Consider the following 26,091-nt stretch of genomic DNA (forward strand, 5'->3'; position numbering starts at 1 on the left):
GATCTTAAAGTGAAACAGAAAACACAGAAACATAAATTAAGTAAAATAAAAATAAAACGGGTTTAGCCAGCTGAAAGACCAAAACAAGCATGGAAAGGTTTCTGTTTTTTGCCCTCCAACTATTTCTATCATAACCCTGAACAGAGATTATTTTATCACGACCCAATGTTATAAAAAGTCGTAAGGTTAATTTACAAATGAATTGACTTCCTCATCCTGCTGTTTTATTAGGAAATCAAGAATTTACGCTCGGGGTGTACTGATCCAAGGTGTTACTAATGATATACAAAGTCCTCTACGTCTTGGGACAAGTTTATTTAAGTCAGGTTTTTTTTGAGGGGGGTGCCTTTGGCCCTTTAGAGGGTTACCGAACTGCAGCTCCCCCCCCCCAGCCCCACCAAGAATGGGCCATGGGCAGGGATGCTGGGAGTCATAGTTTAGTAACATCTAGAGAGACACAAGTTCCTCACCACTGGTTGTTTCATGCATTTGTGTAATGTCATAAAAAAACCAAAAAACCTTCTGGTTGGGTAGATGTCGCAATGAAGTGCACTAACAAGATATACACGCAGCAAGCAATTGCCAACTGGACCTGCAAGACTGTGCCCTTTGGGGATGATTTCAGGACCAGGACCGAGATGAAGTCCTTGCTTATTGACAATCCACAGGCAGCCCAAATTTTTTTTAAAAAAAAATTAAATAAATATGTAACTCCAAACAATGTTGGGGAAAGAAACTCAGAAATACAAGGCAGTTCACCAACAGTTACAGGCTTAATTGTTAAGAATTTAAACACGGTTAGGACAAAATCAAAACCAGTACACTTTTAACAATTCTGTAAAAGTTGCTTATGTCTCTTTTATAGCTCGGAACACAAACTTTGCAACTAATTCGGTTAACCTGATACCGTATGCATCCATAACCAAGAAAGCTGTAAACCGCTCTAAAGACCATCTTGGGAATAGAGCAATTAAGGACAAATAACTGGTTCTTTTGACAAAATACTAAGCATGGGTGGTGCCATTTTAATTCTAATTTAACAGCATTGTCTGCTGTGTGAAGATATGAGGTATTGTTTTTAACATATTTGGCTATATAGACCCCATTTCCCAAACCAAGTTACCTACAGGACACCACAGAAGTTCTGAGAAAACTACTTAACGTCCGATCTCAGCTGGGCAGTTTACACATTCAATATAAATAAATAGAAATGTGTGTCTGAGTAACAACAACAACAAATATGAAACGTGTTTTCTGAGCCGCAAGAGACCACTAACAGTCACTTCCCTGAAGACCCCAGTGACTGGGCAGGGATATAAGCAATCCTTAAGTTATCCTGGACTCAAGCTGTTCAGCACCTAGTAAATTAATATAAGAACCTCAAAACTACCCACAATTACTTTAGTTTTGGGGAAGAGCATGGACGTTCAGATCAGTGTACTGCTATGGGCTGCAAATTATGCCAACATCATCATGGCTCACTTAGAATGAAGCTTTCTCAACTACAACGCTCCCCAAAAGCTTCTCTTTTTATCTGAGATAACACTGTTAACACCTCTTTTTCATTTGGACTCCTAGACAGGACGTGACGTCTCACCAGGACTTTCATAACTTTCTCCGCACTGTCAGTCCAGACCACCACAAAATCTACTGGCTGTATACAGTCAAGTCCGACAATGCAACACGTCTGTTCGGACTTGGACTAAAACTTGCAACTAAACAAATCACAGGGGGCATTCCTTGATTGCGGTAGCCCACCCAACAAAGTGGGGAAGGGAAGCCTTGGCTCAACAAGGCCAGATTGGCACCCAGGAGCAACCTGCTAGAGCATGAAAAAGGTAAGAACATCAGAAGATGTTCTGGCTGCTGGACCAGGTAAGATGGCCCATCTAGTCTAGCTTTCTGTTCTCACAGTGGCCAACCAAATGCTTCTTCGGGGAAGCTTGCAGGCTGCGACATTTATTCCCATTTGTGACTCTCAGCGGTAGGTTGCTTCCAACCGAAGAGGCAGAATATAGCCGTTGTGGTAAGCAGCCAATGATAGCCTATGAGAAAAGGGAATAATTGTCGAAAAGAAATAGAGGAGGCCCTTCCCAGGGAAAAAGGATGCTCTGATTCCAACTAGCAATTGCCACCAGGCTCTGGAAAGGAAAGGAAGGGAGGCACAATCTAGCCTTTAACGCCTGGCTGAGGGACAAGGGCTTCAGGCCCATTGCAACACCTCTGTCTAAGACGCACCAGCAATGGCCTTAACTCAGGGTTCCCCAAACTCCCGAGTTCATTGGTCCCTCCATGAGCTGTCATCGACCCCAACCCAAACTCTTCGGAACGTAAATGAAAACAAGAGTCAAGAAATATCAAAATGTAACCAACATTTATTCCCCATCAATCACCATGACCAGGAAGTATAAAATGTAAAAATAACATCTCATTAAATACAGCAGTTCCTCACTGGCAGGGGAGGTGCACTCTGTACATGCTCATTATTACTGAGGCTCATATTTCCTAATTATTATTTTTTTCACCTTGTAATCACATTTTCCATCTGCAAGTCCTTTCAAGCCCATGGTCTTTATCCACTGCCTGCACATCTCTGTGCAACCTCAGGGGTTTAATATAAAATGCTTGCTTTCAGCTTGGCCTATTGCTTGGGCATCATCAAACCAACCACCCTTCTCTGCCTTGATCCTGCCTTGACTCTCCTCGTCAAGTGTGTGTGTGTGTTCTCTTTTTATTAAGTTTTAAAATCTCAGATTCTGCCCTTCATCTCCTTATTTTGATTTTTTAAAATTGTTAAGACCCACTTTGAAGGGCAATCTTTGTCTGAAAAGAAGGATTAGAATATGACGATTTGATGAATAATGAAGAAAAGCACATAGACAGCTGTGAGTTCCTTGCTGGGAAAGGTGGAACGGGTAGTGAAAGTTGGGCGTGGAAGGTGGAACGGGACAATTTCAACCCATCCATACATTTATTGGAGAGAAGGAGTAAGGACTTACTGAAGCACATGCCAGGATTCCAAAAAAGCCAACTTTCTGCACAAGGTTCTGGACTGCCAGCTTAGCACGGGAGGCAAAGTCCTGTGAACGAAGAAAACAACAAATTAAGTAACCAGAGATGGGGAAAGGGGGAGGAAATAACCAACCAGGGCTGGGGAGTTTATTTTTCCAACCCCACAGGATTGCACAGCCTTTCTCACATCTCCCTTCCCACCCTGCATTGTGCAAGTGTGTTTAATAATTATAAAAAAGCCTTTATTAAGCAAGAAAGAGGACATAAAACTGACACACTGGTGAACCAGACATCCGGCGGGCTGATTCAGATTGAAAACGCTGAACAATCCCAGATGCTCATTTGCAGCTCTTCCTGCTAGAGTGACCCTTTCAAACTTTTGTGACACAGACAGGTAACGTTCATCACTCAAGGGGGGGGGGAATACCTCCCTTGGGATCTCTCCCCTCCACACACACCTGAGCTGGAGTTGGCATCACGGCCATTAAGTCTTTAGAGAATCATAAAAACACAATTAACTACAATTAGCAAAGGTGTGAACATGGCTTTCTTTTCCGGAAGGGAAGGGTTACAAGCCAGGATTTTTCCATAAAAAAGCCCGCCACAGCCCCACTCAAAACGCTAATAACTCCTGGCTGTGGTTTGGTGGCAGGACATACGCTTGGCACGCAGAAAGGACCAGCTTTTATTATCCCTTGGCACTTTCTGGTTAAAGGAATGTTAAGTACCAAGGACAGGAAAAAATGGACCTGCCCAAAATATTGGGGAGCCATCGTCAGAGGAAATAGCAATGAGCTGGGTTCCCCCCACCCTTTTTTTAAAAAATATATCATAAAATGTATATACCATTTAATTGTAAACAAAACATTGAAGCAGTTTACAGAAAGAATAAAACAATGCAACAATCAGGGGGAAAGTTATTTAAAACACACACAAAATAATTTAAACAAAATTTAAAAAATTCCTTCCAGTACCACCTTAGAGACCAACTAAGTTTGTTATTGGTATGAGCTTTAACAAACTTAGTTGGTCTCTAAGGTGCTACTGGAAGGATTTTTTTTATTTTGTTTCAACTACGGCAGACCCACACGGCTACCTACAATTAACTAAAATAATTTAAATCAACGATGAGCTAACCACGAGATTGAAACACATGCCTACATGTCTGGATAGGTTACAGAAACAAAAGTGTTTTCAGCAGGTGATGATGAGATCCTGCCTGATGTCAATAGACAGTGAGTTGCACAGTGTTGGGGCTGCCACACTAAAAGACTGATTTCTTACAAATGCGCAACGTGGAATCTCATGTTGGCAGATTTTAACAGAGCAAGAAAGAAAGGCCACCTGATTCAAATAAAAGGGCTCAAGATCTGGGCTGAAGACATCACATTACTGCAAATAACATGACAATAAAAAATAACTTATGTAAGCTGTATTTTTGCCATGATATTAAATAAATATGTAACACACACACAATTTTTAACAAATGTGGAATGAAAAGAAACCCTTATTAATCCCAAACAGAACATTTTTTTTTGAAACATGGCCTCTGGAAGATGCAAATATGTAACTTATGTTATTGCCTTTATAACCAATGGAAGGACAGCTGACAGGAGCGCAAGTCGCTTAAAGTCATCAAGTCACTTAAAAGCAATTAGAACGGTCATAAATTTGGATAAAACAACTTCATGTTTAAACAAGCAAATAAAACCCACTAAAAAGTACAACCAGCCAGCAACACAGCAGCAGAAGGGTAACCAACGACTGGTGATACAGAAGAAGGTTTAAACTCATTTTTCACTGACGGGTTACTTCTGGGTTTTGGCAGTCGCGCATGCGCAGAAGCACCAAATCACAACCTGTGCGTGCACAGATGCACCGCTGCAGGTTGCGAACGTGTCTCCCGCACGGATCACGTTCGCAACCCGAACGTCCACTGTATATGTATATGTACACACACACACACACACACACACACACACACACAGGTTTACTATTATGGAAAGATGTATAGTGGTACCTTGGGTTAAGAACTTAATTCGTTCCGGAGGTCCGTACTTAACCTGAAACTGTTCTTAACCTGAAGCACCACTTTAGCTAATGGGGCCTCCCGCTTCCGCTGCACGATTTCTGTTCTCATCCTGAAGCAAAGTTCTTAACCCAAGGTACTATTTCTGGGTTAGCGGAGTCTGTAACCTGAAGCGTATGTAACCTGAAGCGTATGTAACCCGAGGTACCACTGTACTCTTAATTGCCTGAATAAGCCTGGCAGAATAGGAAAGTTTTCAGTAGGCATTTCATAGCTGAAACAGAATGGAACCTGCTGAGTCTCTGTTGGCAGGCCTGGGTCGATGATACCGAAATCTCTGTTTCATGCTGATGTCAAATGAACTACACCTCAGCTCTGGGGACAGCCAATGACACGCCTGCAGAGGATCTCAGTGATCAAGCTGAGATATAAAGGGCTCAGCTGGTCCCTGAGGTTCCCTTGGCCCAAGTTGCTCAGGGGCATTGTAAAATTATACAAGCACTTTCAGAGTCTGACTCAGTCACGGGTGGGGAGCCAGGGCAGATGTTTGAACAATGGCGCCACATGTTGCCGGCCAGATGTCCCCACCCAATGACGCTCCTGAGTCACACCCAAGGGCAGACCTGGTCTCAGGATTGCTAAAAAGGTAAAGAGTAAAGGGACCCCTGACCATTAGGTCCAGTTGTGGCCGACTCTGGGGTTGCGGCGCTCATCTCGCTCTATAGGCCAAGGGAGCCGGCGTTTGTCCGCAGACAGCTTCCGGGTCATGTGGCCAGCATGACTAAGCCGCTTCTGGAGAACCAAAGCAGCGCACGGAAACGCCGTTTACCTTCCCGCCGGAGCGGTACCTATTTATCTACTTGCACTTTGAGGTGCTTTCGAACTGCTAGGTTGGCAGGAGCTGGGACTGAGCAACGGGAGCTCACCCCGTCATGGGGATTCGAACCGCTGACCTTCTGATCAGCAAGTCCTAGGCTCTGTGGTTTAACCCACAGTGCCACCCACGTCCCTAATTTAAAACACCCCAAACATTGTGAACTTTCCTGGGGCACAGATGCTCCACCACTGATGCAATATAAAAAAATACTAGATAACAGGTTTTTTTAGCTAATTAAACAGCAGTTTAAATTATTACTTTTAGGCAACATTTTAAATGCATTCTCTAAAATGGTTTAAAAAAAGAGGTTTTGCCTGCTAATTTCAAGACTTTTTTTTTAAAGGCCTGATAAGATAAACTTTATAGGGAAGGTAATTATGAGAACACATTTAACTCCTTTATATATATAAAGCTCGCCCCTATACACGAAGCCAAGCCAGAGCACAACTAAGTGCAGTACAGCCATCTTCTCAGAAAAACTCTTCACAAAGTTCAAGAGGTCAAGACACAAAGACTTTAGCAACTAATCCACACCTAATGACCCACCTAAGTGGTACTCAGGATATCACTCAAGAAATCACTCAAGATATCCCTCAAGTAATTAAGGAACAAAAGAAGAAAAGGCACACTAGCCTGGGAACTTCCTCTCTGCCCAGAACATTGGAGGCTATACACCACACCCCCTCAACAGTATTTATAGGAACTCAAACACTGAGATCCTGCTCTGTTCCAGTAACAAGAAGCCGAAAGCACCAGCCTGAAGATGACGAGTGAGACCTCGTCGAAACGTCGCCTAGACACCCCAACTTTTACACGGGAAGACACCCGAGGACACCAAAACCTGCATTCCTGTACCCGTGAAAATCTACGAAAGCATATATATATATATATATATATATATATATATATATATATATATTCACCCATACTGAGATCTATTTTATGAATTATAATTTAATGATTATTCTGAACATAAAAAATATTAGTTGGCAGTTCATAAATATGATTGTAAATACAGTAAATGAAGGAATAAAATAATATATACAGAAAACAACAGCCTTTCCCCTGATTCATATATAATTCAGTGCAGTTCAAATGCTTGCATTTTTTAACATAAAAATTCAAAAGCAAAAATAGGTCCTAATAAAAAGAAAATGGAGTTTTTGCACAAAGCTCAAACATTTCTGCCTGTTCAAAGCTTATTTACAGCTCAGTAGAACTAAAGGGAATATGTTACACATACATACTACCGTTTCTATCAGCTTTAGATTGAAGATAAACCAGCTGTCATATATTCCTTGTAAGTTGACTCTAAAAAATGGAATTTTCTTATTAAATGAACCATAGATGTAAACCTTGCTTCAATTTACCTAGTCTTCATGAGTGCTTGGTTTAAGATTATAGATCGATAATGATTATAATTTATTATCTGCGCTTCATTCTAAAATCCCATGGGTACAACAATTAAAACCCAATATGAAAACTGTGTAAAACAAATTCACAGAAATTTTGCGGGTCCTAGATATAAAGATATAGATAAGGGCCAGTATTATAAAATAAAATAAAATGTGTTTATTAGGTTTGAAAGACAGCCTTGTCAGCAAATCACTTTCCCCCCCCAAAAGCTGGAAAACTTTCAGGAATTAGCAGTTTTATTACACAGTACATTTTAATTTATTTCTTTTAATAGAAAAGACCTGGGTACTAATAAAATTTCAGTTTGTTCCAGGAAGGCATTTTCAGTGTCTATTATCTACAGATGCCAATATGGAATATACTTGCATCAGTGCAATCTGAGGACAAAGACTTTTAGCATTTTGTGCATGAATGGTGCATTCATCCCTCAAGTTGTGCATTTATATATTAATGGTTTTCAACGGCTAGATTTTGCTGGCAAGAAATTTTCAAGGGGTGGGGTGGGGAGATGATTTGTTGATTTCATAACGCATTGTGAAAACGTGCTAAAGAAGGGGGAAATTAATTGCATGCTTTAAAAGAATTAGCTGTCAACCAAATTTAGCTCGAAGTTATGAATTATTTTGAGCAGCAGCAGCAGCAACAACAAAGATTAATTACGTGTTCTGCCCTTCTGGCTAAAAATTATAAGGTGTGTGAGTGTTTACGTATCCCTTTTGGCAAAACTTGGTACCATTTAGAAGGGACCACTCAAACAGCCATTGCTGAGAGTGATTAATTGATAATATATACATTAGCTGGTGGAAGCAAAGATCCAGAGTGTGTCTTGGGAGGGGGAAAGCCACTTCTAATTGCCTAAAAAATGCCAGTTTCGGGGACGGGGGACAGGTAGAGATCCATGATTCAAAGCGAGATACTCTATTCAGTGCCCTCTTAAAAAAAAAAGTGTTTTAAACCCCAGTTTATAATTAAGGCACAAAGCAGCAGGTACAGCCCCCCATTATTAAATCGCTGGGAACGAAGACAGGGAAAGCCCCTTCCTAGCAGGAAGGTGGAAGATTTCTGCATTTAGGAGATCTGAATCTTCTGGATTCGGGCCACCACCATAGCTGCTAGATGTGGGAAACTGCAGCTTGTCTTTCTTTTCACACACAGGTTATGTGCGACTGGGGAGAGAGGGGCTTCCATGCGTATTATTACCCCTTTGCTGACTTGGAAGCATATATTTTTTATATATATATAAAGGAAGGGGAGGTGGGGTGGGGTTGGGGGAAGGAGAAAAAGAAAATAAAGGAGAAGTGAACTAAGAAGAGTATGTCCATCTGCACTGCGATTTCATAAGAAGTCTCCCTATTCTGTTTGTGCTACCATGGTAGATCTGAGCATTAAGTTTTCAGTTCCCATTTTGCCCCAACGATTGCACAAAGCACATTGCGTTACTGAAACATTTGCAAAATAATAATATATTTTTTGTGGGGGGGAGGTGGTTCCTGAAGAGTTTCCCCCCCGGTTTGGTTGTACAATAAAACGCCACATTTATTGGATATTAAACCCAAACAGGTATGAGCTACAGTACAGTAAAATCAGGCTGGATTTCTGTTTGACTTCCACACAACTCATGTTATAACCTTTTTGGCAAAGGGGACAAAGTTATTTGGGGAACTACACTGGTAAAGACCTAAAAAAAAATAGTCTGAGGATGTGCAAAAGAAATGAGATTGTTTAAAAAAGAATTGCACTTCTAAGTTTTCCACATTTGGAGAAAAGCCTATGATAAAGGGTACCTCAATCCTAAAAGCATTTTCTAAGGTGCTAAGAACCATGGCTTTTAAGGTGAATTAGTCCCATGGAAACATGTTCAAGATAAAGGTAATGGACAGCTATCTACACATCAAAGAATGAATTAAAAGGGCATATGATTTTTATTTCCAAGTTCCTCATTTATAAAAGGGATCAAAAACGCTTAGTTAAAAAGAAAATCAAGTTTGCCCTAGTGAATCCGAACACCAGTTCTTAGCAAAATTTAAACTGTTTTCTATGTTTTGTTTTGTTAGTCTTACTTTTTTAAAGTTTTCAAATATTCTAGGAAGAGCACACAACCTATATCAAATTCTAAGCAACAGCTAAGAGTTTTTAAAGTCTGTGAACAAGAGGGCTAAAATAAAATAAATCAAATAATGGTTATGCATTAATAGTAATTATTTCGTTTATCAAACACTCAGAGATTGTCTCTATTTCATTCTGCATTTTTTTGTTTATGAACTTTAAACATATATATATATAATCACTACTGCAGTACTACTAACATGTTAAGGTCTGAAGATTCAGAGATTCTAATTAGTACTAGAGTAGAAAACATTAGGTGAATAAATAGAGCTTCAGAAGTAAAGACCTTTTGAAATTATTTGGAACATTGATTTTTTGGGATTTTCTAGCTTTGATTTCCTTAATGAGAAATTTTTATTTGGCTTAAAGACACAAGCCAAAATCTCACCTGCAGTAATCAAAAAGAGTTTTCACAGTTTCATTTCTCAGATGTTATAAACAGTCAGTTTCACAACTTTTATCCCATTTTCAAAAAAGGCAAAGAGGTTAAAAGAAGATTCACTTTGGGAAAGTTGTTTTTTTTAAAGAAAGCAACAATCCAGTAACACTTTAGTAATCCCTGACAGATTTTAAAAGACATAAATATATCTTATATATGAGATTTTAAAGTTACTTACGGGCAAAACATTATTTCCCCCATTTTAAAGAATTTAGACTTTCTTCTCCTTTCCTCCTGATTACTGCGATTAATTTTCTCTATTGTAATGATTTTTTAAAAATAAACTTATTTGCTCAACCTTATTCCTAGCAAAAGGATGACTGTTCGTCGGCTTAGAAAAGGGCTTCCTGCCACTAAGCATGAACCGGCCGGGAATAGTTAAATGATTAGTTATTACTTCATTGGATTAATCATCAGATCACAAGAGCTGTGCTGGGAATAGGCACCCTCAAAATACTGTATAAAAAAAAAAAAAAGGATGTTGAAATAAGGGCCGATTCACAAGTTCACATTTACAAAGTATGAAAGGCTTCTCTTTTTCCCTAGTCTAGCTGTTTTCCCACACCAAGGCTTTCAATTAACGGGATCAAAACTAAATCATCAAGTGCTCAAAAATTGGGGACCGTGGTGGAACAATCACATTGATTCCTTAACAAAATGTGGTTTCTAAAAGTGCTGTCTTTGAAGAGGAGGAAGGACCCTTCGGTAAGAATAAAGGATGCTGGCTTAAATTGAGTCAGACCATCGGGTCCACGGAGCTCAACACTGCCTGCCTGCCTGCCTGCCTGTCTCAAGCATCCCCAAACTCGGCCCTCCAGATGTTTTGGGACTACAACTCTCATCATCCCTAGCTGGTCAGGGATGATGGGAACTGTAGTCCAAAAACATATGGAGGGCCGAGTTTGGGGATGCCTGATCTATCTCAAAAGGGGGGGGGGAGAAGTGGAAGAAGAAGAAGAACAACAACAAGAAAAGTTTGGACTTGATATCCCGCTTTATCACTACCCTAAGGAGTCTCAACGTGGCTAACAATCTCCTTTCCCTTCCTCCCTCACAACAAACACTCTGTAAGGTGAGTGAGGCTGAGAGACTTCAGAGAAGTCTGACTGGCCCAAGGTCACCCAGCAGCTGCAGGTGGAAGAGCGGGGAAGCGAACACGGTTCACCAGATTACGAGTCCACTGTTCTTAACTACTACACCATGCTGGCCATATGACATAGGGACTCCCAATCCTATCAGCTCTAGCCAGCCTGAACAACGCTCAGGGATAATGGGAGTTGTAGTCCAACAACATCTGGAGGGCCATAGGCTCCCCATCCCGGACAGTTGAGGAAAAAGCTGGGTATGAGTAAAAGTTGGAGAGAAGAATAGGTGGAAGCAGATTTGCAGGAGAAGGAGTTACTGAGTCTGGATTTCAGGAGTCCCATCAAATTATCATCAAATATATAAGAAGATTTGATGATAAAAGAGATTAAGAGAAACAAAATTTGTAGGAGAATTTTTTTTATTGTACTTAAATAAGTGGTTATAAATTTGGAAATAAGATGATAATTTGCTTGACAAAAATTTATTAACGATGCAAGTGGGAGCGGGAGACGTGAGGAAGTCTAAGGATGTTATGAAATTTTGTAAAAACAAAGCAACACTGTTTATTATTATTGTATTTCTTTTCTAAAAACTCCAATAAATATCTATTTAAAAAAAAAAAAAGGATTTCAGGAGTCCCAGTTCTTACTTCTACCTGGGCACTGTGTACTATGGGGGTCAGCGTCTGCAGTGCCGCTGCGCAAGAAGCTTTTTGTTCACAGGTGGGGGAGCTGCCGATTGAGAAGAGCGCCATGCAAGAAAAAAGACACCCTACCCTCCCACCAGCCAGAGAAGGTTCTTCCATTCCCACAAGCTCTCCCCCCCTTAAGACCTTCGCACGGCCGAGTGGAATTTATATGCTACAGCCTGTATTTTTTCTTATTCACCACTTTTCGTTCCTGCGTAGACAACAAGAGCTCCTCTGCTAGCTCTTGAGCAAGACTTCGCAGAACCACAGTGATGCATTTTCTCCTCCGCATCGTGGTTCTCCAAATGTGGTCTTAAAAAAACAAAAATCAACGTGAAATGATTATGTTGTGTTTCCATTTATTTAGTGAGTATTTGAAGCCTTAAACACCCCCCACACCTGTTAAGGTGCTTTGAACAAATAGGGGAAAGGGGGGGTACACTGCTAAACACATCAGCTTGCTCACCCTGAAAAGAGCTGAGTTGGGAATCTTTGAATGGTGTTCTGTGAAAAAACTGGTGCTCCTCACAACCTTATCAGGGGATTTCTCAATAAGACGACATACGGAGTTGCCTTTATACCGAGTTACACCATTGGTCCATCCCTGGCAGCAGGGATTCAGAAAGGACATTCCCAGCTTCACCTGGAGATGCCATTGCGGATTAAGCCTGGGACCTTCTGCACACAAAGCACATGCTCTACTCCCTGAGCTATGTGTTTGGATGTTTGTTGTACATAACCTGGAGTTCCTTTGGAGGAAGATTGGCTTAAAAAGACCCCCGCCCAACGAAAACTAGGAACACAGGAAGTTATTTTGTGCCACGTTGAGCCAAGGATCCAGCCTACCCCATTACTGTGCAGATAAAGAAGGACCTTGTTTTTCTGATCCTTTTAAACTGGGGAAGCCAGCGATCAAACAGGGGAACCCGTCTGTATGAAAAGCAGGAGGTCTCCCGCTGAACAATGTCCTCTTTCCCCCAAAGAGAGAGCTTTGCCCTCGTGCAACCTGTGCTTTTATTGAAATCGGCAGTGGAGCTTGAGGTGGGTGGGGGACATTATGGGGCACACACAGTTCACAGAAGACGAGCCAATCCAGCAGCCCAGCCCATGTCATCCGACCGTACGGACAGGAGTTCCATGGCAGCCATGCTAGGGACTGGATCCTGATCCCTTATGTAACATGCTCTGCGCATCACCCAACTTTCCAGCGGCAGCATTTTAAAGGTTTGCTTTTGACTTCCTGTCTGCCTTCGCACCCCCCAGCTATATCACCTGGACCGGGTGCAAACAGGCCTGTCATTCAAGGCAAGCCCGTTCATGTGGGCATAGATTGGGAGGCGAAGGCAGCAGCTGCTGGCAAATGTTTTGCCCACAGAGTTAACACACCCAGCCCAACTCTATAAACAGAACATGTTGCTTCATTAAAAGAACAAGAAGAACCCCTCTGCACGGTGATTATTGCGATAATGAAAATAACAAAAGGATGCTCCATGATTGACCCAGCCGAAGAAGCATCTTCTGGTTTTACCCACGAATATCTGGATCACATGGCTCTAGGACAGGAATGTAAGAACAGCCTGATGAATCGAGCCAACGGCCCGTCTAGTCTAGCATCCTGGCCTCACAATAGACACCCGGATGCCTGTCAGAAGCCTGCAAGCGGGACTTGAGCGCAACAGCGCTCTCCATACGTACCTGCAATTCCCAGGAGATGCCATTCAGAGGCAGTGAAGGGAGAACGCAGGCAGTACGGCTGGGGGCCTCAGATGGCCTTCTCCTCCCTGAATTTGTCCACTCAAAGCCATCTAAATCTCTCCATCCACATGGTGAGAAATGCAGTTGGGCATTGTCTCGAATCATAGAATTTAAGATGCAGGAATCTTTTGCCCCACGCAGGGCTCGAACTCACGACCTTGAGATTAAGGGTCTAATGCTTTACCGACTGAGCTATTTGGACACGCTGGGTTACAGCTGTTTCACATGTATGTGTGCTGCGTCACATACACGCCTTCTCCAGAAGTAACCCCCCTCTGATTTCAGTGAGGCTTACTCCCAAGTAAGGCTAACAGAGGATTGCAATCTCGTTCCCTTTCCTTTAAGGGCAGGGAAACAACCCAATATAGTTCTCAGCTCCCATCCCCTGCTATGGGTGTCATTGTGCCCCCATTGTATAAACTGGCAACGAGGATTATAATGAATGGGTTACAGTGTTTCAAACAGAAATGTCAATTCCCAACGTATGAATAAAGCGGTGTAATAAAAGTCTGTTTAAATTTTCCAAGCACGATTCCTCCCTCATTGGATCTTTTTATTTTGGAAACGGTTCCACCAAAACAGATTCAAGAATAGGAGTAGGGAATATGAAAGAAAGAAAGACTGTGAAAATATCATTTCAACTATGCATTGGCGGGGGGCCTTTCCAGGGAAGCAGTAGAGATGGAGAAAAAGGCAGCTGATGGGGGTGTCTGATGGGGAAGGACTGTGGCTCAATGGCAGAGCACCTGCTTTGAGTACAGAAGGTCCGGGGTTCAATCCCCAGCATCGCCAAGTAAGGAGAGAGCCCTGCTTGAAACCCAGGAGAGCCGCTGCCAGTCTGTGCGGGCAAATACTGAGCTAAAGGGGCGAACAGTCTGACCCTGGATTAGTTAGGCAGATTCCTATGTTCCTATGGCAGCAATTGCAGCAGTGATGGCCAGAGTCAAAAAGGAGCTTCCCTTAAACTCCTCAAAAAACGATGGAACCAACAAGCAAGGCCCACTCCCCCTTCAACTGATGCCTGCTTGGTGCCCCGTCCCGCCCAGGGCCACAAGGCCTGGCACTCGAGGCGAGTCAAAAAAGAGTCTGATTGACAAAAATGACGAATTACACAGACCAAACCGAGAGACAATGAAAGGAAGCGTGGGGCAAAGAAGAGAGGAAAAGGGTTTTCTGGACCCAGCCTTTTTATCGTGGCTGCATCTGTGACTATCCCACCCCACATTTTCCAGCTCTCCGCCACCCCCTGGTTCAGGTCCTGTGCGCCCTCCCTGCTTAAAACCAGCATGTGCAACCAAAGAGTGACTTTGGCTATGCCCAAGGACTGGCCCATATGGACAGACTCCTGCTCTCGTTCCTGGAAATTAGATAGCAGGTTATCCCAGCACCTCCTTGCTATGAATTGCTCTTGGGAGCTCTACTGGCCCAGTATCAAATAGAGACTGCTGGTTGCAAACTACAAGCTTCAGGCCAGCCTGGGTGGAAGGAGTGAGCCACCTGGTTCTTTGAGATCCTTGCCACAGCAGATAAGACATCGCCCAGTCAGTACAGAGGCATCGCCACCAGGTAACAGGCAGCTGGTGGGATCTGGTGCAATGTGGCAACAAAGGTCCCATTCAATGTGAATATTTAAACCAGACCTCTGCTATGATAGGAAGCTTGCTTTGCAGACCCAGGTTCAATCCCTGGCCTCTCCAGGCAGGGCTGGGAGATAACCACTGTCTACAAACCTGGAGAGCTGTGGCCAATCAGCGTTTCTCAACAGGGGTGCAGCTGGGGTTGAGTGTTTCCAAAAAATATGTACAATATAACTCAAGGTCACGAAATTTCAATCCGTTTGAAAATTCGAATAATCAGGGTTTGAAGGGATGAATGCGATTTCCATGTTAGCTAAAAAAGGGCATTGGTTTTAAAAGTTTGAGAAACACAGGTTTAAAAAATACCGAGTGAGGTGGACTTGTTGATCTGAGTCTAAGGCAGCTTCTTCTTTTCCTAAACTTATCAGACCACCATTAGCTGCCTTACCTTACTGAGTGTTGGCATGGGCAGTGGCCGGGGTTGAGATTCCATGCATGGACTTCATGGCTCAACTACTCAAAATTCTCTGTTGCCACTACCCTAAACTAGTTCTCATTTTGCTCATGAAACAGCCACCACTCACATCTTCCCTCTTTTTTTCCGTTTTGAAAGGGCCATTTTAGGAGGTGCGAGGCTGTGACCTTGATTTATTATTTTTGGGGGGATGAGTCGCATTTAGAAGCTAGCAGCTGTTTCCCCCACCCACCCAACCCACCCGGCTCTCCCAAGTTTAAACAGGCAAGTGACGAGTTAACAGGCGAGACGGCTGTCGGCAGAACTGCTGAGTAATGAGTGTGTAACCCCCCCTTCTCCCCTTTCCTTCCTAGACTCCTTTGGCTAATCTGCAAAAGAACGGAGTGTTCCTGAGCTGGTCGTGTTCAGTTAACTCTCGCACACCTGTTGACCAGTCTTGAGCGAGAGAAAGGAAAGATAAAACGGCCAGCTGGTGTTAGGTTACCTTTGTTGGGCTGGTTTTTTTATATATATTTATAAAAAAAGAATGACGTGGAAAATCCTTGCTGAGCACATGATGGGTTTTCTTAACTTTTAATTGCCATCTGCATTTCTCTCTCTCTCTCTCCCTCCCCACTCCCTAAGACCTTGAGCACATGGCTATAACTCTACAACTTCAGGCCTGTTCTGACTTAGGCCCCCTCTGCAATGTACATTTAAAGCTATTATTATTATTATTATTATTATTATTATTATTATTATTATTATTCTACCCTGCCCACTTGACTGGTTTTCCCCAGCCACCCTGGGTGGCTGCTAACATATACAAAAACATAATAAAACATTAAAAACTTCTCAATACATGGCTGCCTTCAGATGTCTTCTAAAGGTTGCATAGTTACTTATCTCCCTGACATTTGATGGGAGGGTGTTCCACAGGGCGGGTGTCACTACCAAGAAGGCTCTGGGCCTTGTCTCCTGTCAGCAACCTTTGTAAACTACGGCTCCTGGGATTTTTTAGGGGGAAACCACGACTGTTTAAAGTGGCATCACAGTGCTTTAAATGTATGGTGTGAATGTGGCCAACAGTCCAGCCATTTCAATCAGGACCTTCTTTCTTCCCTGCCTTGTATTCATCATATTCTGCCACTGCACTGACCTTCTTGCTCCCCAGAGTCTTCAAGCCCCTCTTCCCCTGCCCCACGGGAGATCAGCTCCCGCAAATCCTATCCTTCAGTTTGAGGGAAGGAGTTGATTATTAAAACATTGACTTTAATATGTGTTTTACGCCAACTTTCCAATACTAGTGATTCACAGAGCGAGTAGCTCAAGGTGGGTTCAAAGTGAAGTGTGATAAGTTAACCAGTGAGGGGGTGGAGGAGGCAAATATGTAGGGGGTGGGGGAACCAGCAAGCCAAAACTCTTCCCTAGCAAAAGCAACATTATATATGCTTAGCCCCTGTGCTCCTGAAGAAATAAAAATAGTTTTGCATCGTTTCTGGAAGGTGATGGTGGTGCTCAGAATGCCAACAGCAAGGTGTTTTGGAGACTGGGAGTAGACCATGGGTAGGCAAACTAAGGGCCGGGGGTCAGATCCGGCCCAATCGCCTTCTAAATCTGGCCTACGGACGGTCCGGGAATCAGTGTGTTTTTACTTGAGTAGAATGTATCCTTTTATTTAAAATGCATCTCTGGGTTATTTGTGGGGCCTGCCTGGTGTTTTTACATGAGTAGAATGTGTGCTTATATTTAAAATGCATCTCTGGGTAATTTTGGGGAATAGGAATTCGTTCATTTCTCCTCCCCCCCAAAAAATATAGTCTGGCTCCCCACAAGGTCTGAGGGACAGCGGACCGGCCCCCTGCTGAAAACGTTTGCTGACCCCTGGAGTAGACACCAAAAACTCCTCGAGTTGTTGGTACTTGATACATTAAAAGCAGGTGCATGAGACCCCACCCCGATAAGACTGAACGTGTCTAAAGGGGCAAGTGGGCTTTGAATCTGGGGCGCTGAGGAAGAGCTAAGCCTGCTTGTCTCGTGCAGAGCTTTGGCCCAAAGGGCAAAAAGGGTTAAGACAGACCCACTCCTCCGTGCCTTAGCAAAACGAATGCCTCAAGGTCCTGGAATGTACAACACACAGACAGATCTCGCGGTGGCCACCCATTGAGGAAATACAGGCCAGATGCAAAAGAACAATTAATAAAGGAAGGAAGCTGATTTGAGGAGGAGGGTGGGAAAGAGGGCTGATGGGAAAGATCCGAGAGGCAGACAAGGGTTGGCTTTTGGAGTTGGATCCAAACCCCTGCGTTTCAGGGTGGGGAGGAACAGAAGGGGAAAAAATATCAATATTTCCTCTGTCTCAAACATGGTAGCCTCCCATCGTCTTCCCAAATTCCCTCTTTTGTGAAACCAGCTCATGGACTATTTTTAAGCATGCCCATTTGCTGGGCGATAATGAAGAAGTCGCAGCGACAGTCATCCTTGTCTGGCAACCGGAGGATCCTTTTAAGAAAGAGGGAGAGGAGAGAATTCAGAAGCCAACTGGAGCAGACTCGTATGCTAGCTAATAAACAGAAGCTTGGCTACGGGGAGGAATTACGTAGAGCAAGAGAAACGGCCAGCATTTTTTTTTTGGGGGGGGGGGGAGTAGACACAAGGAAGTTCTCGAGCCAAGATTTAAAAAATCATGTTACTAGTCTCGTGGGCTCCGAATGTGTATTTAGTTGAATAGCACACAGATACACACACACACACAAAGCGACACAGTAAGCCACTTTGGAAACAAAAGGGAGTTTCCAAGGCGGTTTGCGAAGCAGCGCTGGATGGGAACTTTAACTCTGCAAAGAAAACCGAAGTTTGAAAGAAAGAAAGAAAAAATCTCACTGAGTGTATGCAAAAGACTATTCTAACTAGTTCCTTGGTCCCAGTCTCAGAGGAAGCCTTCTAGGGACGTCAGAAAGTGTGTTGGAAAAGGGAAAGCGTTAACCTAGCTTTCATTTCCCTACTATTATTCATTCATTTGTTATTTAAACCCCACCTTGTCCTCCAAAGTGCTCAGAACAGCATACGTGGTTCTCTCCCTTTCCATTTTATCCCCACAACATCCCTGCGAGGTAGGTTAGGCTGAGAAAGATGGTGATTGGTCTGTGGTCTCCCAATGAACCTCATGGCTATAAGCTAGTGTGGTGCAGTGGCTGGAGGATAAGGCTGGGATAACCAGGGTTCGAATCCCAACCCAGCTGCGAAGCTCTTCATTGGGTGACCGTGGGCCAATCATGGCCTCCCAGCCTCACCTACCTCACAGGGTTGTTGTGGGAGGCGAAATGAGGAAGGAGAGAACCATGGACACAGCGGCCCTGAGCTCCCTGGAGGAAAAGGCTGGACATGAATGCAATGAATGAACAAATCATAAGCTGTGTCAGGGGCTTGCTATTGACACTGCTAAGATCTAATGAATGGAACTTTTTTTTTAAAAAAGGAAATTCATAAACAAGGTAGCCAGAAAACTAGTCTGCTTCAGCTACACCTGCTGATAGGCAATTATAAAATAGCTTTGCGCCCGTTCACCTACTGCACCCTTCCAAGTTCTCAAAAGTGAAGGTGCAAGGGCGAGGCAAGCGCACTTTGTACTTTCTGTCGCAGGAAACAAAGAGGAGAAGAGGAACTCCCCGCAGAAAGATGGAGGAGGGAAGCCAGTTCCCACAAGAGCTCTAAGAAATGCTTCGAGAGCTTAGAAGGGAGGGCCTCCATGATGGTCCTACTGAGCTCCCGAGTTCATCGTTTTTAACTCCTTGCAAAGGCTCCGTCCATCTCGTTCTCCCCTGGACAGGAAGTTGCCTGTCCCGGGTGGGAGACTCGTGACGCAACATTAACCCCAAGAGTGACAAACCTAAGCACGAAAAATAAAATGAAAGAGATACACCCCCACCCACCCCAGCCCTCTGGAGTCCACGTTGACAAATTCTTTAAACAAGTCCTGTGGTTACAGGGAAACTGGTTTCACCCTGACTCATCCCTGCTCAAACAGTTTACTGGAAATGGAGGGGAGGGGGAATTTGCTGAGAAATCATGTGATGGGCCAGACAAACCACAACCAGCAAAAGGTTCAGAGGAGTCAAAGGAAGAAAAGGGAAAAAAAGAAAAGAAAAACTCAGCCCTGGGTCCTAGTAACAACTGACACTCCATAATTCCTAACCACCCAGCCCTGCCTTAAGCTCTCTGAGGTTTATGTTGCCATAATCCCTCTCTTAAGTTTGTTATTTCGAGAGAGAGAGGGGGGGGGAAGGGGTTGGGGAGAGTAAACAAAACAGCAGGCCACTGATAGTAGCACAAGGCAACTGCCAAATATTTTTTAATTTTATGGGATGGGAGGGCAGCAAATGGAACAGCAGGAAGAGCTGGAACGGCTGCGTGCGTAACTGGCAAGCCCAAAAGCTACTCGGTCACTCTGGGGTGGCTTCTCACGCTACGTTTTGCAGCCTTGAGGAAAGAGCTGCGAGCTTTTTGTATGCGTAAAAAACAGAGCAGATAAGCAAAAGCTTGTTCAGTGAATGGGTGATTTAAGGCATGTGGGCTGGTTGCCTAACAGACCCGTCAGGCGCAAGGCGGTCGAGGCAGCCAGGTAGGTGCTGCGTTGCCCAGAGGCGGCAAAGGAATAATCCTTTTCAATAAATAAATAAATGCATGGTTTGTATCCAACATTAGTCTTACTCAGAGATGGACATGGCTAACTCAGATCTGTCCATTTCAAAGGGTTGACTCTGGGTAAAACTTAAGGTAAAGGTAAAGGGACCCCTGACCATTAGGTGCAGTCGTGGCCGACTCTGGGGTTGTGGCGCTCATCTCGCTTTATTGGCCGAGGGAGCCGGCGTACAGCTTCCGGGTCATGTGGCCAGCATGACTAAGCCACTTCTGGAGAACCAGAGCAGCGCACGGAAACGCCGTTTACCTTTCCACCGGAGCAGTACCGATTTATCTACTTGCACTTTGTGCTTTTGAACTGCTAGGTTAGCAAAAGCAGGGACCGAGCAACGGGAGCTCACCCCGTCGCGGGGATTTGAACTGCCGACCTTCTGATCAGCAAGTCCTAGGCTTTGTGGTTTAACCCACAGCGCCACCCGCATCCCACTGGGTAAAACTTAGTTGGGTACAAATAATCTGGATGGCCTTAAAAGACAAATTCCTGTAGGACAAGGCAATCTATGGCTACCAGCTATGATGGCTGTGATCTTCCCTCCATTGTTAGAGGCAGCATGTCTCTGAATGCCAAGCAGGGAGAGGAGAGATGCTGCGCTCAGATCCTGCCTGCAGGCTTCTCATGGGGGCATCTGGTTGGCCACTGTGAGAACAGGATGATGGGCTAGATCCAAGCCTTTGGCCTGATCCAGCAGGCGCCCTTCTGCTGTTCTTACGATGTCTTGTGATACTGTGTGTGTAGCTCGCAGGGGCAAAGGAAGGAAACTCACTGCTGCCCTAAGTGGATTAGACTCAAGGCTGATCTCATCCAGCATCAGTCCGGAATGAGGGGAGTCCAGCAACTGCTTCTGCTATGAAGTCACAGGGACATGGAAAACAGGCTGACCTCATATCACATTGGACTATTTGTCCGCACAGCCCTGTGTTGTCTACTCTGAATGGCAGCGGCTCTCCCTGACTATCTTTTTTTTTTTAATAAATTTTTATTGAGTTTTCAAATTTTTTATAAACAAACACACACACAAACACCAAACACAAAAACAATACATATATAATTTTCATTACCCTCTTTCCTTGACTTCCCCACTTCTCTCCTTCCCACATTCCAATTTTAATAGTTAATTCAGCAAGTTATTTCCTCTTCTCTCTATTATATTGTTATCCTCTATTCTTAATATTTAGCATCTCTTATTAGGCTCAAATTTACTTATAAGTTATTACACATTAACTCCTTTCTCTAAGGTCGACCTATCTTCTCTCACACGAATCCTCCCATTTTAAACAAAACATTTCCAAATTAAAAAATCATAACTCAAAAATTCTTACTATTCTACTCTCCCCCTCCCTCCCTGGCCCAGTTTCTGTCCCTTTCCACATTTCTATTCTGAAAATCAGTTTCAGCCCGGATTTCTCACATCCGAGGCCCTCAGGCCCCAGTTAGTCTCTCTCCGTCTATTTTGTTGCTTGTTGGCCTTCAATTCTCGAAGGAGTTGTATCCCAAGCTCCCTTTTCTTTCCTTCCGCCAAAGTCAATAGCAGTTGCTGCCAAGGATCTGCCAATCTCCCATGCTCAAACTCAAAGAAAGGGTCCCAGTCATACTTGTTCTTTCCTTCCACCGAATCAGTCCATAGCAATTGCTGCCAAGGGTCTGCCAGTCTCCCATACTCGAACTTGAGGAAGAAGTCCCAATCATGCTTGTTTATTCTTTTATATTCCAGTATTTCCGATGTTCCAGGGGCTTCTTCCTTTGTCCTTCTCTCCTTTTGCAAATTTACGGTACACTGGTCCTGTTCATCAAGTCCTTTATTTTCTGAAGCTGCAGGCTTTTGGTTGATACTTTCCATCTGAATGTCCTCTCCTTCTTCTTCTTCCTTTCCCCCTATTTCCAAAACTATCTCTTCTGTTCCGGCTGCCAGGTTATTTTCCAGCTTTTTGTCATCAGCAGAGTTACACAGTTTCAGATTCAAGGTCACAAGTTGTTTGCTCATATCTGCAGTCTGTTCTTGTAGAATTCCCACGAGAAAAAACATCCTTTCAATCTCTGCCAGTAATTTTCCTTCTGCAGCCATTGCAGTATCTTTTGTTCCCTCCAGGGGGATTGCCAGTCCAATCGTTCCTTCCCAACAGTTCGTTATTTTGTTATTCACAAATATTTTGTTTCCAATCAGTTCAGATACAATATGTCCCCTTTAATCCAAAAGAAATTTTCTAAGTCTCTCAATTCCAGCCTTTAGTTGCCCGTCTGACAGCTCTTTTGACAGCTGTCAAACTTTCTTTCTCCTTTTCCTCGGGCTCACACACAGGACCCTCCCGGGTCCAGAATGAGGGGGGGGGAAATTACACAAAAACTTCTAAAGTTCCTCTCTCCTCTCCAGCACAATAGCTTTTTAATCCAATTCGTGCAAGTTGTTTTTCTAAGCACAAAAGTCTTTCCACCTCAGTGCTCTTCTCCTTGCTTAAATCTTTTTTTGTGGGGGGGGGGGAGTGTGGACTTCCTTTTAGCACATCCCCCGGTCGTACTCCAATCCAAGGTAAAATTTTAATATCAGATTTCCATTCTACTCACGGGTTCTTTATTTCAGTCCGAATTTCAGGAAGGAAGACAGCGCTCTCCGGCCATGGCTCGCGGCTTCGCTCCGCCGAGGTAGCGATGGACTCTCAGCACCGCGCCGCACCCCAGTCCACTCCGCAGCCTTTAAAAAGGCTCTTCGCGGGTCGGGGAGGGCGTTTAAGGTGCCCACCGAGTCACCAAGTCCGCAGGCTTCAGCGCCTGCGGTTTTTAAGGGTCCCCGTGTCGCCGGCACGGCAAGACCCGTCCTCAGCGGAGCCGATTCCCTCCGGAGCTCGGAGGGAATCCGCCATTACCAGATCGCGCTATCCCGGAAGTCCGGCTCTCCCTGACTATCAAGGAGATAAGGACCTTTTCACATCACTAGGCACCTGATTGTTTTAAATGGACATGCGAGGGATTGAGATCAGGGATTGAGATGCAGAACATGAACTTCCTGAGGATAGGCAGGGTTTAGAGCTAAAGAGGGGCAAAGGAACCCTGATGGTCTGGTGGGGCCTTCCAACATGTGTTGGGCAGCCTTCAGCCAGCACGAATCTTCCTAGGCTCTTCCTCCTGCCCCATTGGGCCACATTTTGAGTCCACTAACGCACCATTGTAAAAATTGGAGGTGGGAGAGGAGAGAGTAACCATTTTTCAGTGATTCGGGCCTAAAAAGCACATTGGCCTGGTCTGTTCCAAAGTTACCTTGTGAATACATTTCTACACTAGCAACCCAGACAAGCAAATTAAACTACCATTCATTCTCTCTCTCTCCCTCTCCCTCTCCCTCTCTCTCTCTCTCTCTCTCTCCCTCCCTCCCTCCCTCCCCTCACTCCAGTCCTCACATCTCAACTCCCCCTGCTAAATCAATGCCAACACCTCCTCTTCCAACTCTACAATTCTTTGACTCTTCCTCCATTCCTCTATCTCAGGGATTGGGTGTTGCTGAACTACAACTCCCATCATCCCTGACTGCTGGCCGTGCTGGGGCTGCTGAGAACTGGAGCCTAGCAGCATCTGGTTCCTTACCACTGATCTAAGGAGCAGCGGTTCCCTCTCTCAGGATGGGATGTGGCTTCTGAACAGAGGCTTTCTTCCACCTCTCGCATGCAAGTGGCAGGAAATGCTGGCGCTAAGTTCAGGGATGGGGGAAACCTGCGGCTTTCTAGATGTCGCTGGACTCCTGATCCCATCATCCCCTGACTGGCTGTGGCTAATGGGAGTCCAACAACCCCTGGAAGTAGCCTTGGCCTACCTCTTTGTTCCACAGTAACTTCCCTAAAGACAGCCATTTCTAGACTGTATACTTGAATGCGTGTCCCATGCTTCTTCTCACCGTATGCAAAGAAGTCAACAGTCAGCACCCAGCATCCATAAGTGTGCATGCACATGAAAGCTTATACCAGAACAAACTTAGTTGATCTATAAGGCGCTACTGGACAGTTTATTTTTATTTTTATTTTGACTGCGTCAGACCAACATGGCTACCTACCTGCATCCAGCTTTAGTTAGCGATGACGTCAGTGGGTCTACTGTGAGTAGGACTTAAGACAGTTGCAACACTTTGCCTGTGGCAAAATAATGCTCTTGGGTGCCTTTCCCTGTGTGTGTACCTGCCCGTTTTGGTCTTTTGCAGTTTCTCATTTTTCCAATATTAAGTTTTCCACATCAGTTGGTGATAATAAAAATGCGCCCAGCACCAGCACTTTAGTACAAATTTATCCTAACAGACACATTTGTCTGCGATTTTGCCCAATATGGAACTTTTTGCAAAGCAATTTTCCCCAACCCAATGCAGTTTTGTATGTTATTTTTACTGACATATGCCTTTTAAATGCACCCTTTACCCCAGTATATGCATTCTTGCAAACGTCACTTGGCTGGACAGCTTCCCTGAAAAGGTCAGAGAAGGGCAAATTTAAAAAGGTGGCTGTGCTTTGGCTCCTGTTACCGTTTTTGGAGCATGTGAATTAGGTAGGTTCACCTTTAGACGCAACCTGGGTTGTCTTTCTCTCCGCCCCTGACCCTACCTGTGCGGTCTGAGCATGTTCTAGCATCTCCTCAAATTCCTGATACTCCTCATCGTCAGGCTCCTCTCCAGAGAGACGGGCTGCTCTGGCCATGAAGTACGGAGGCAGCTCCCCAATGGCTGTGCCGGCACCCTGGATGGGGGGGGGGTGGAGGAAGGGGAGAAAACAACAGCAACAAAGGGATGAGCATTTCCCTCCACTCAAGCAAATTGTGCTGGAAGGTGGCACAATTTGTACAATGCCATCCAGCAGATTTCATGGGGAACCCAAGCCTGTATCTTCCTATTCCAGCACATCTTCAGTGGTGCAGTTAAGTCATTTTAGACTCTGGTCTTAATGGATTTATGGGGGACCCTCTTTAGAAGGGCAGGATATTAACAACAACAACAACAACAACAACAACACTTGTCTTAAGGGGGAGGGCTTGCACATTCTGCTGAGTGGTACCCTAGGCTTCTGCCCCAAAGTCCCAAAGCAATGGTGCCATTGCACATTCTCCATTCCACCATCAAATAGAACACACACAAAAGAATATAAGAATAAGACAAGCCAACTAGTCCAGCATCCTGTTCCCACATTGGCCACCCAGGTGACTGTGGCAAGCCTGCAAGCAGCACCTGAGCACAAGAGCCCTCTCCCCTCCCGCGTTTTCCAGCAGTTGGTCTTCAGGAACATTACTGTTCCTGACCATGGAGGCAGAGCAAGCGCCACCACAGTTAGTAACCACTGAGAGCCTCATCCTCCGTGAATTCATCCAGTTGTCTTTTAAACCTGTGAAAGTTTGTGGCCATCACTGCCTCCTGTGGGAGTGAGTTCCATAGGTTAATTATGCCCTGGGTGGTGGCCTTTCCTTTCTTGGTCCAACATTCAGCTTCACTGGAGACTCGTGAGTTCTAGTGTTATGACAGAGGGAAGAAAACATATCTCTGTCTACTTTCGCCATGCGCAAAAGCACACATGACAAGCACTCCATTTGGTGGGATGTGTGGATGGGAGGCTAGGGGTTTTTTTTTGGGGGGGGGTTGCATGTAGGTTTTATTTTATTAGTTTTTTATCTTCTATTTTGGAAATGTACATCCAGTGGTTTTTTCCCTGTACATATTTTGGGACCCCCCAAGAGAGTGGGGCCCTGAGCTGTACCTTGTTTAGCTTATACGTAAATCTGGCACTGATTATGCGAGAGGGAGAAACACTTCTCTCTGTCCATTTCCTCCACCTGCAGTTCTGATGATGCAGACATCGATACTGATATACAACTATCTCCCCCCTCCCCAGGATATATTTGGCTACAAGACTAAAGGGTGCCGAAGGGCCCTGTGCATCGCTGGGTATGTCCTGTCCTGCGGAGTCCTCCTCCTCCTATTTTACTGGAAGCC

General features: G+C 44.4%; 1 protein-coding gene across 6 annotated transcripts in view; it reads right to left on the bottom strand.

Annotated features, from left to right (window-relative positions):
* The window catches only part of VMP1 (vacuole membrane protein 1), a 107,625-nt gene that overhangs the window by 34,544 nt on the left and 46,990 nt on the right, over positions 1 to 26,091 (bottom strand). For all 6 annotated transcript variants that reach the window (XM_081890575.1, XM_081890578.1, XM_081890580.1 and 3 more), the window contains exons 7-8: positions 24,716 to 24,847; positions 3,000 to 3,080 (exon numbers count right to left, since the gene is read on the bottom strand). In XM_081890575.1, the coding sequence (XP_081746701.1) occupies positions 3,000 to 3,080; positions 24,716 to 24,847 (213 nt within the window). The remainder of the gene's footprint in view (positions 1 to 2,999; positions 3,081 to 24,715; positions 24,848 to 26,091) is intronic.

Source organism: Podarcis melisellensis (assembly GCF_964234715.1).
Source record: "Podarcis melisellensis genome assembly, chromosome: 15".
Lineage (NCBI taxonomy): Eukaryota > Metazoa > Chordata > Lepidosauria > Squamata > Lacertidae > Podarcis > Podarcis melisellensis.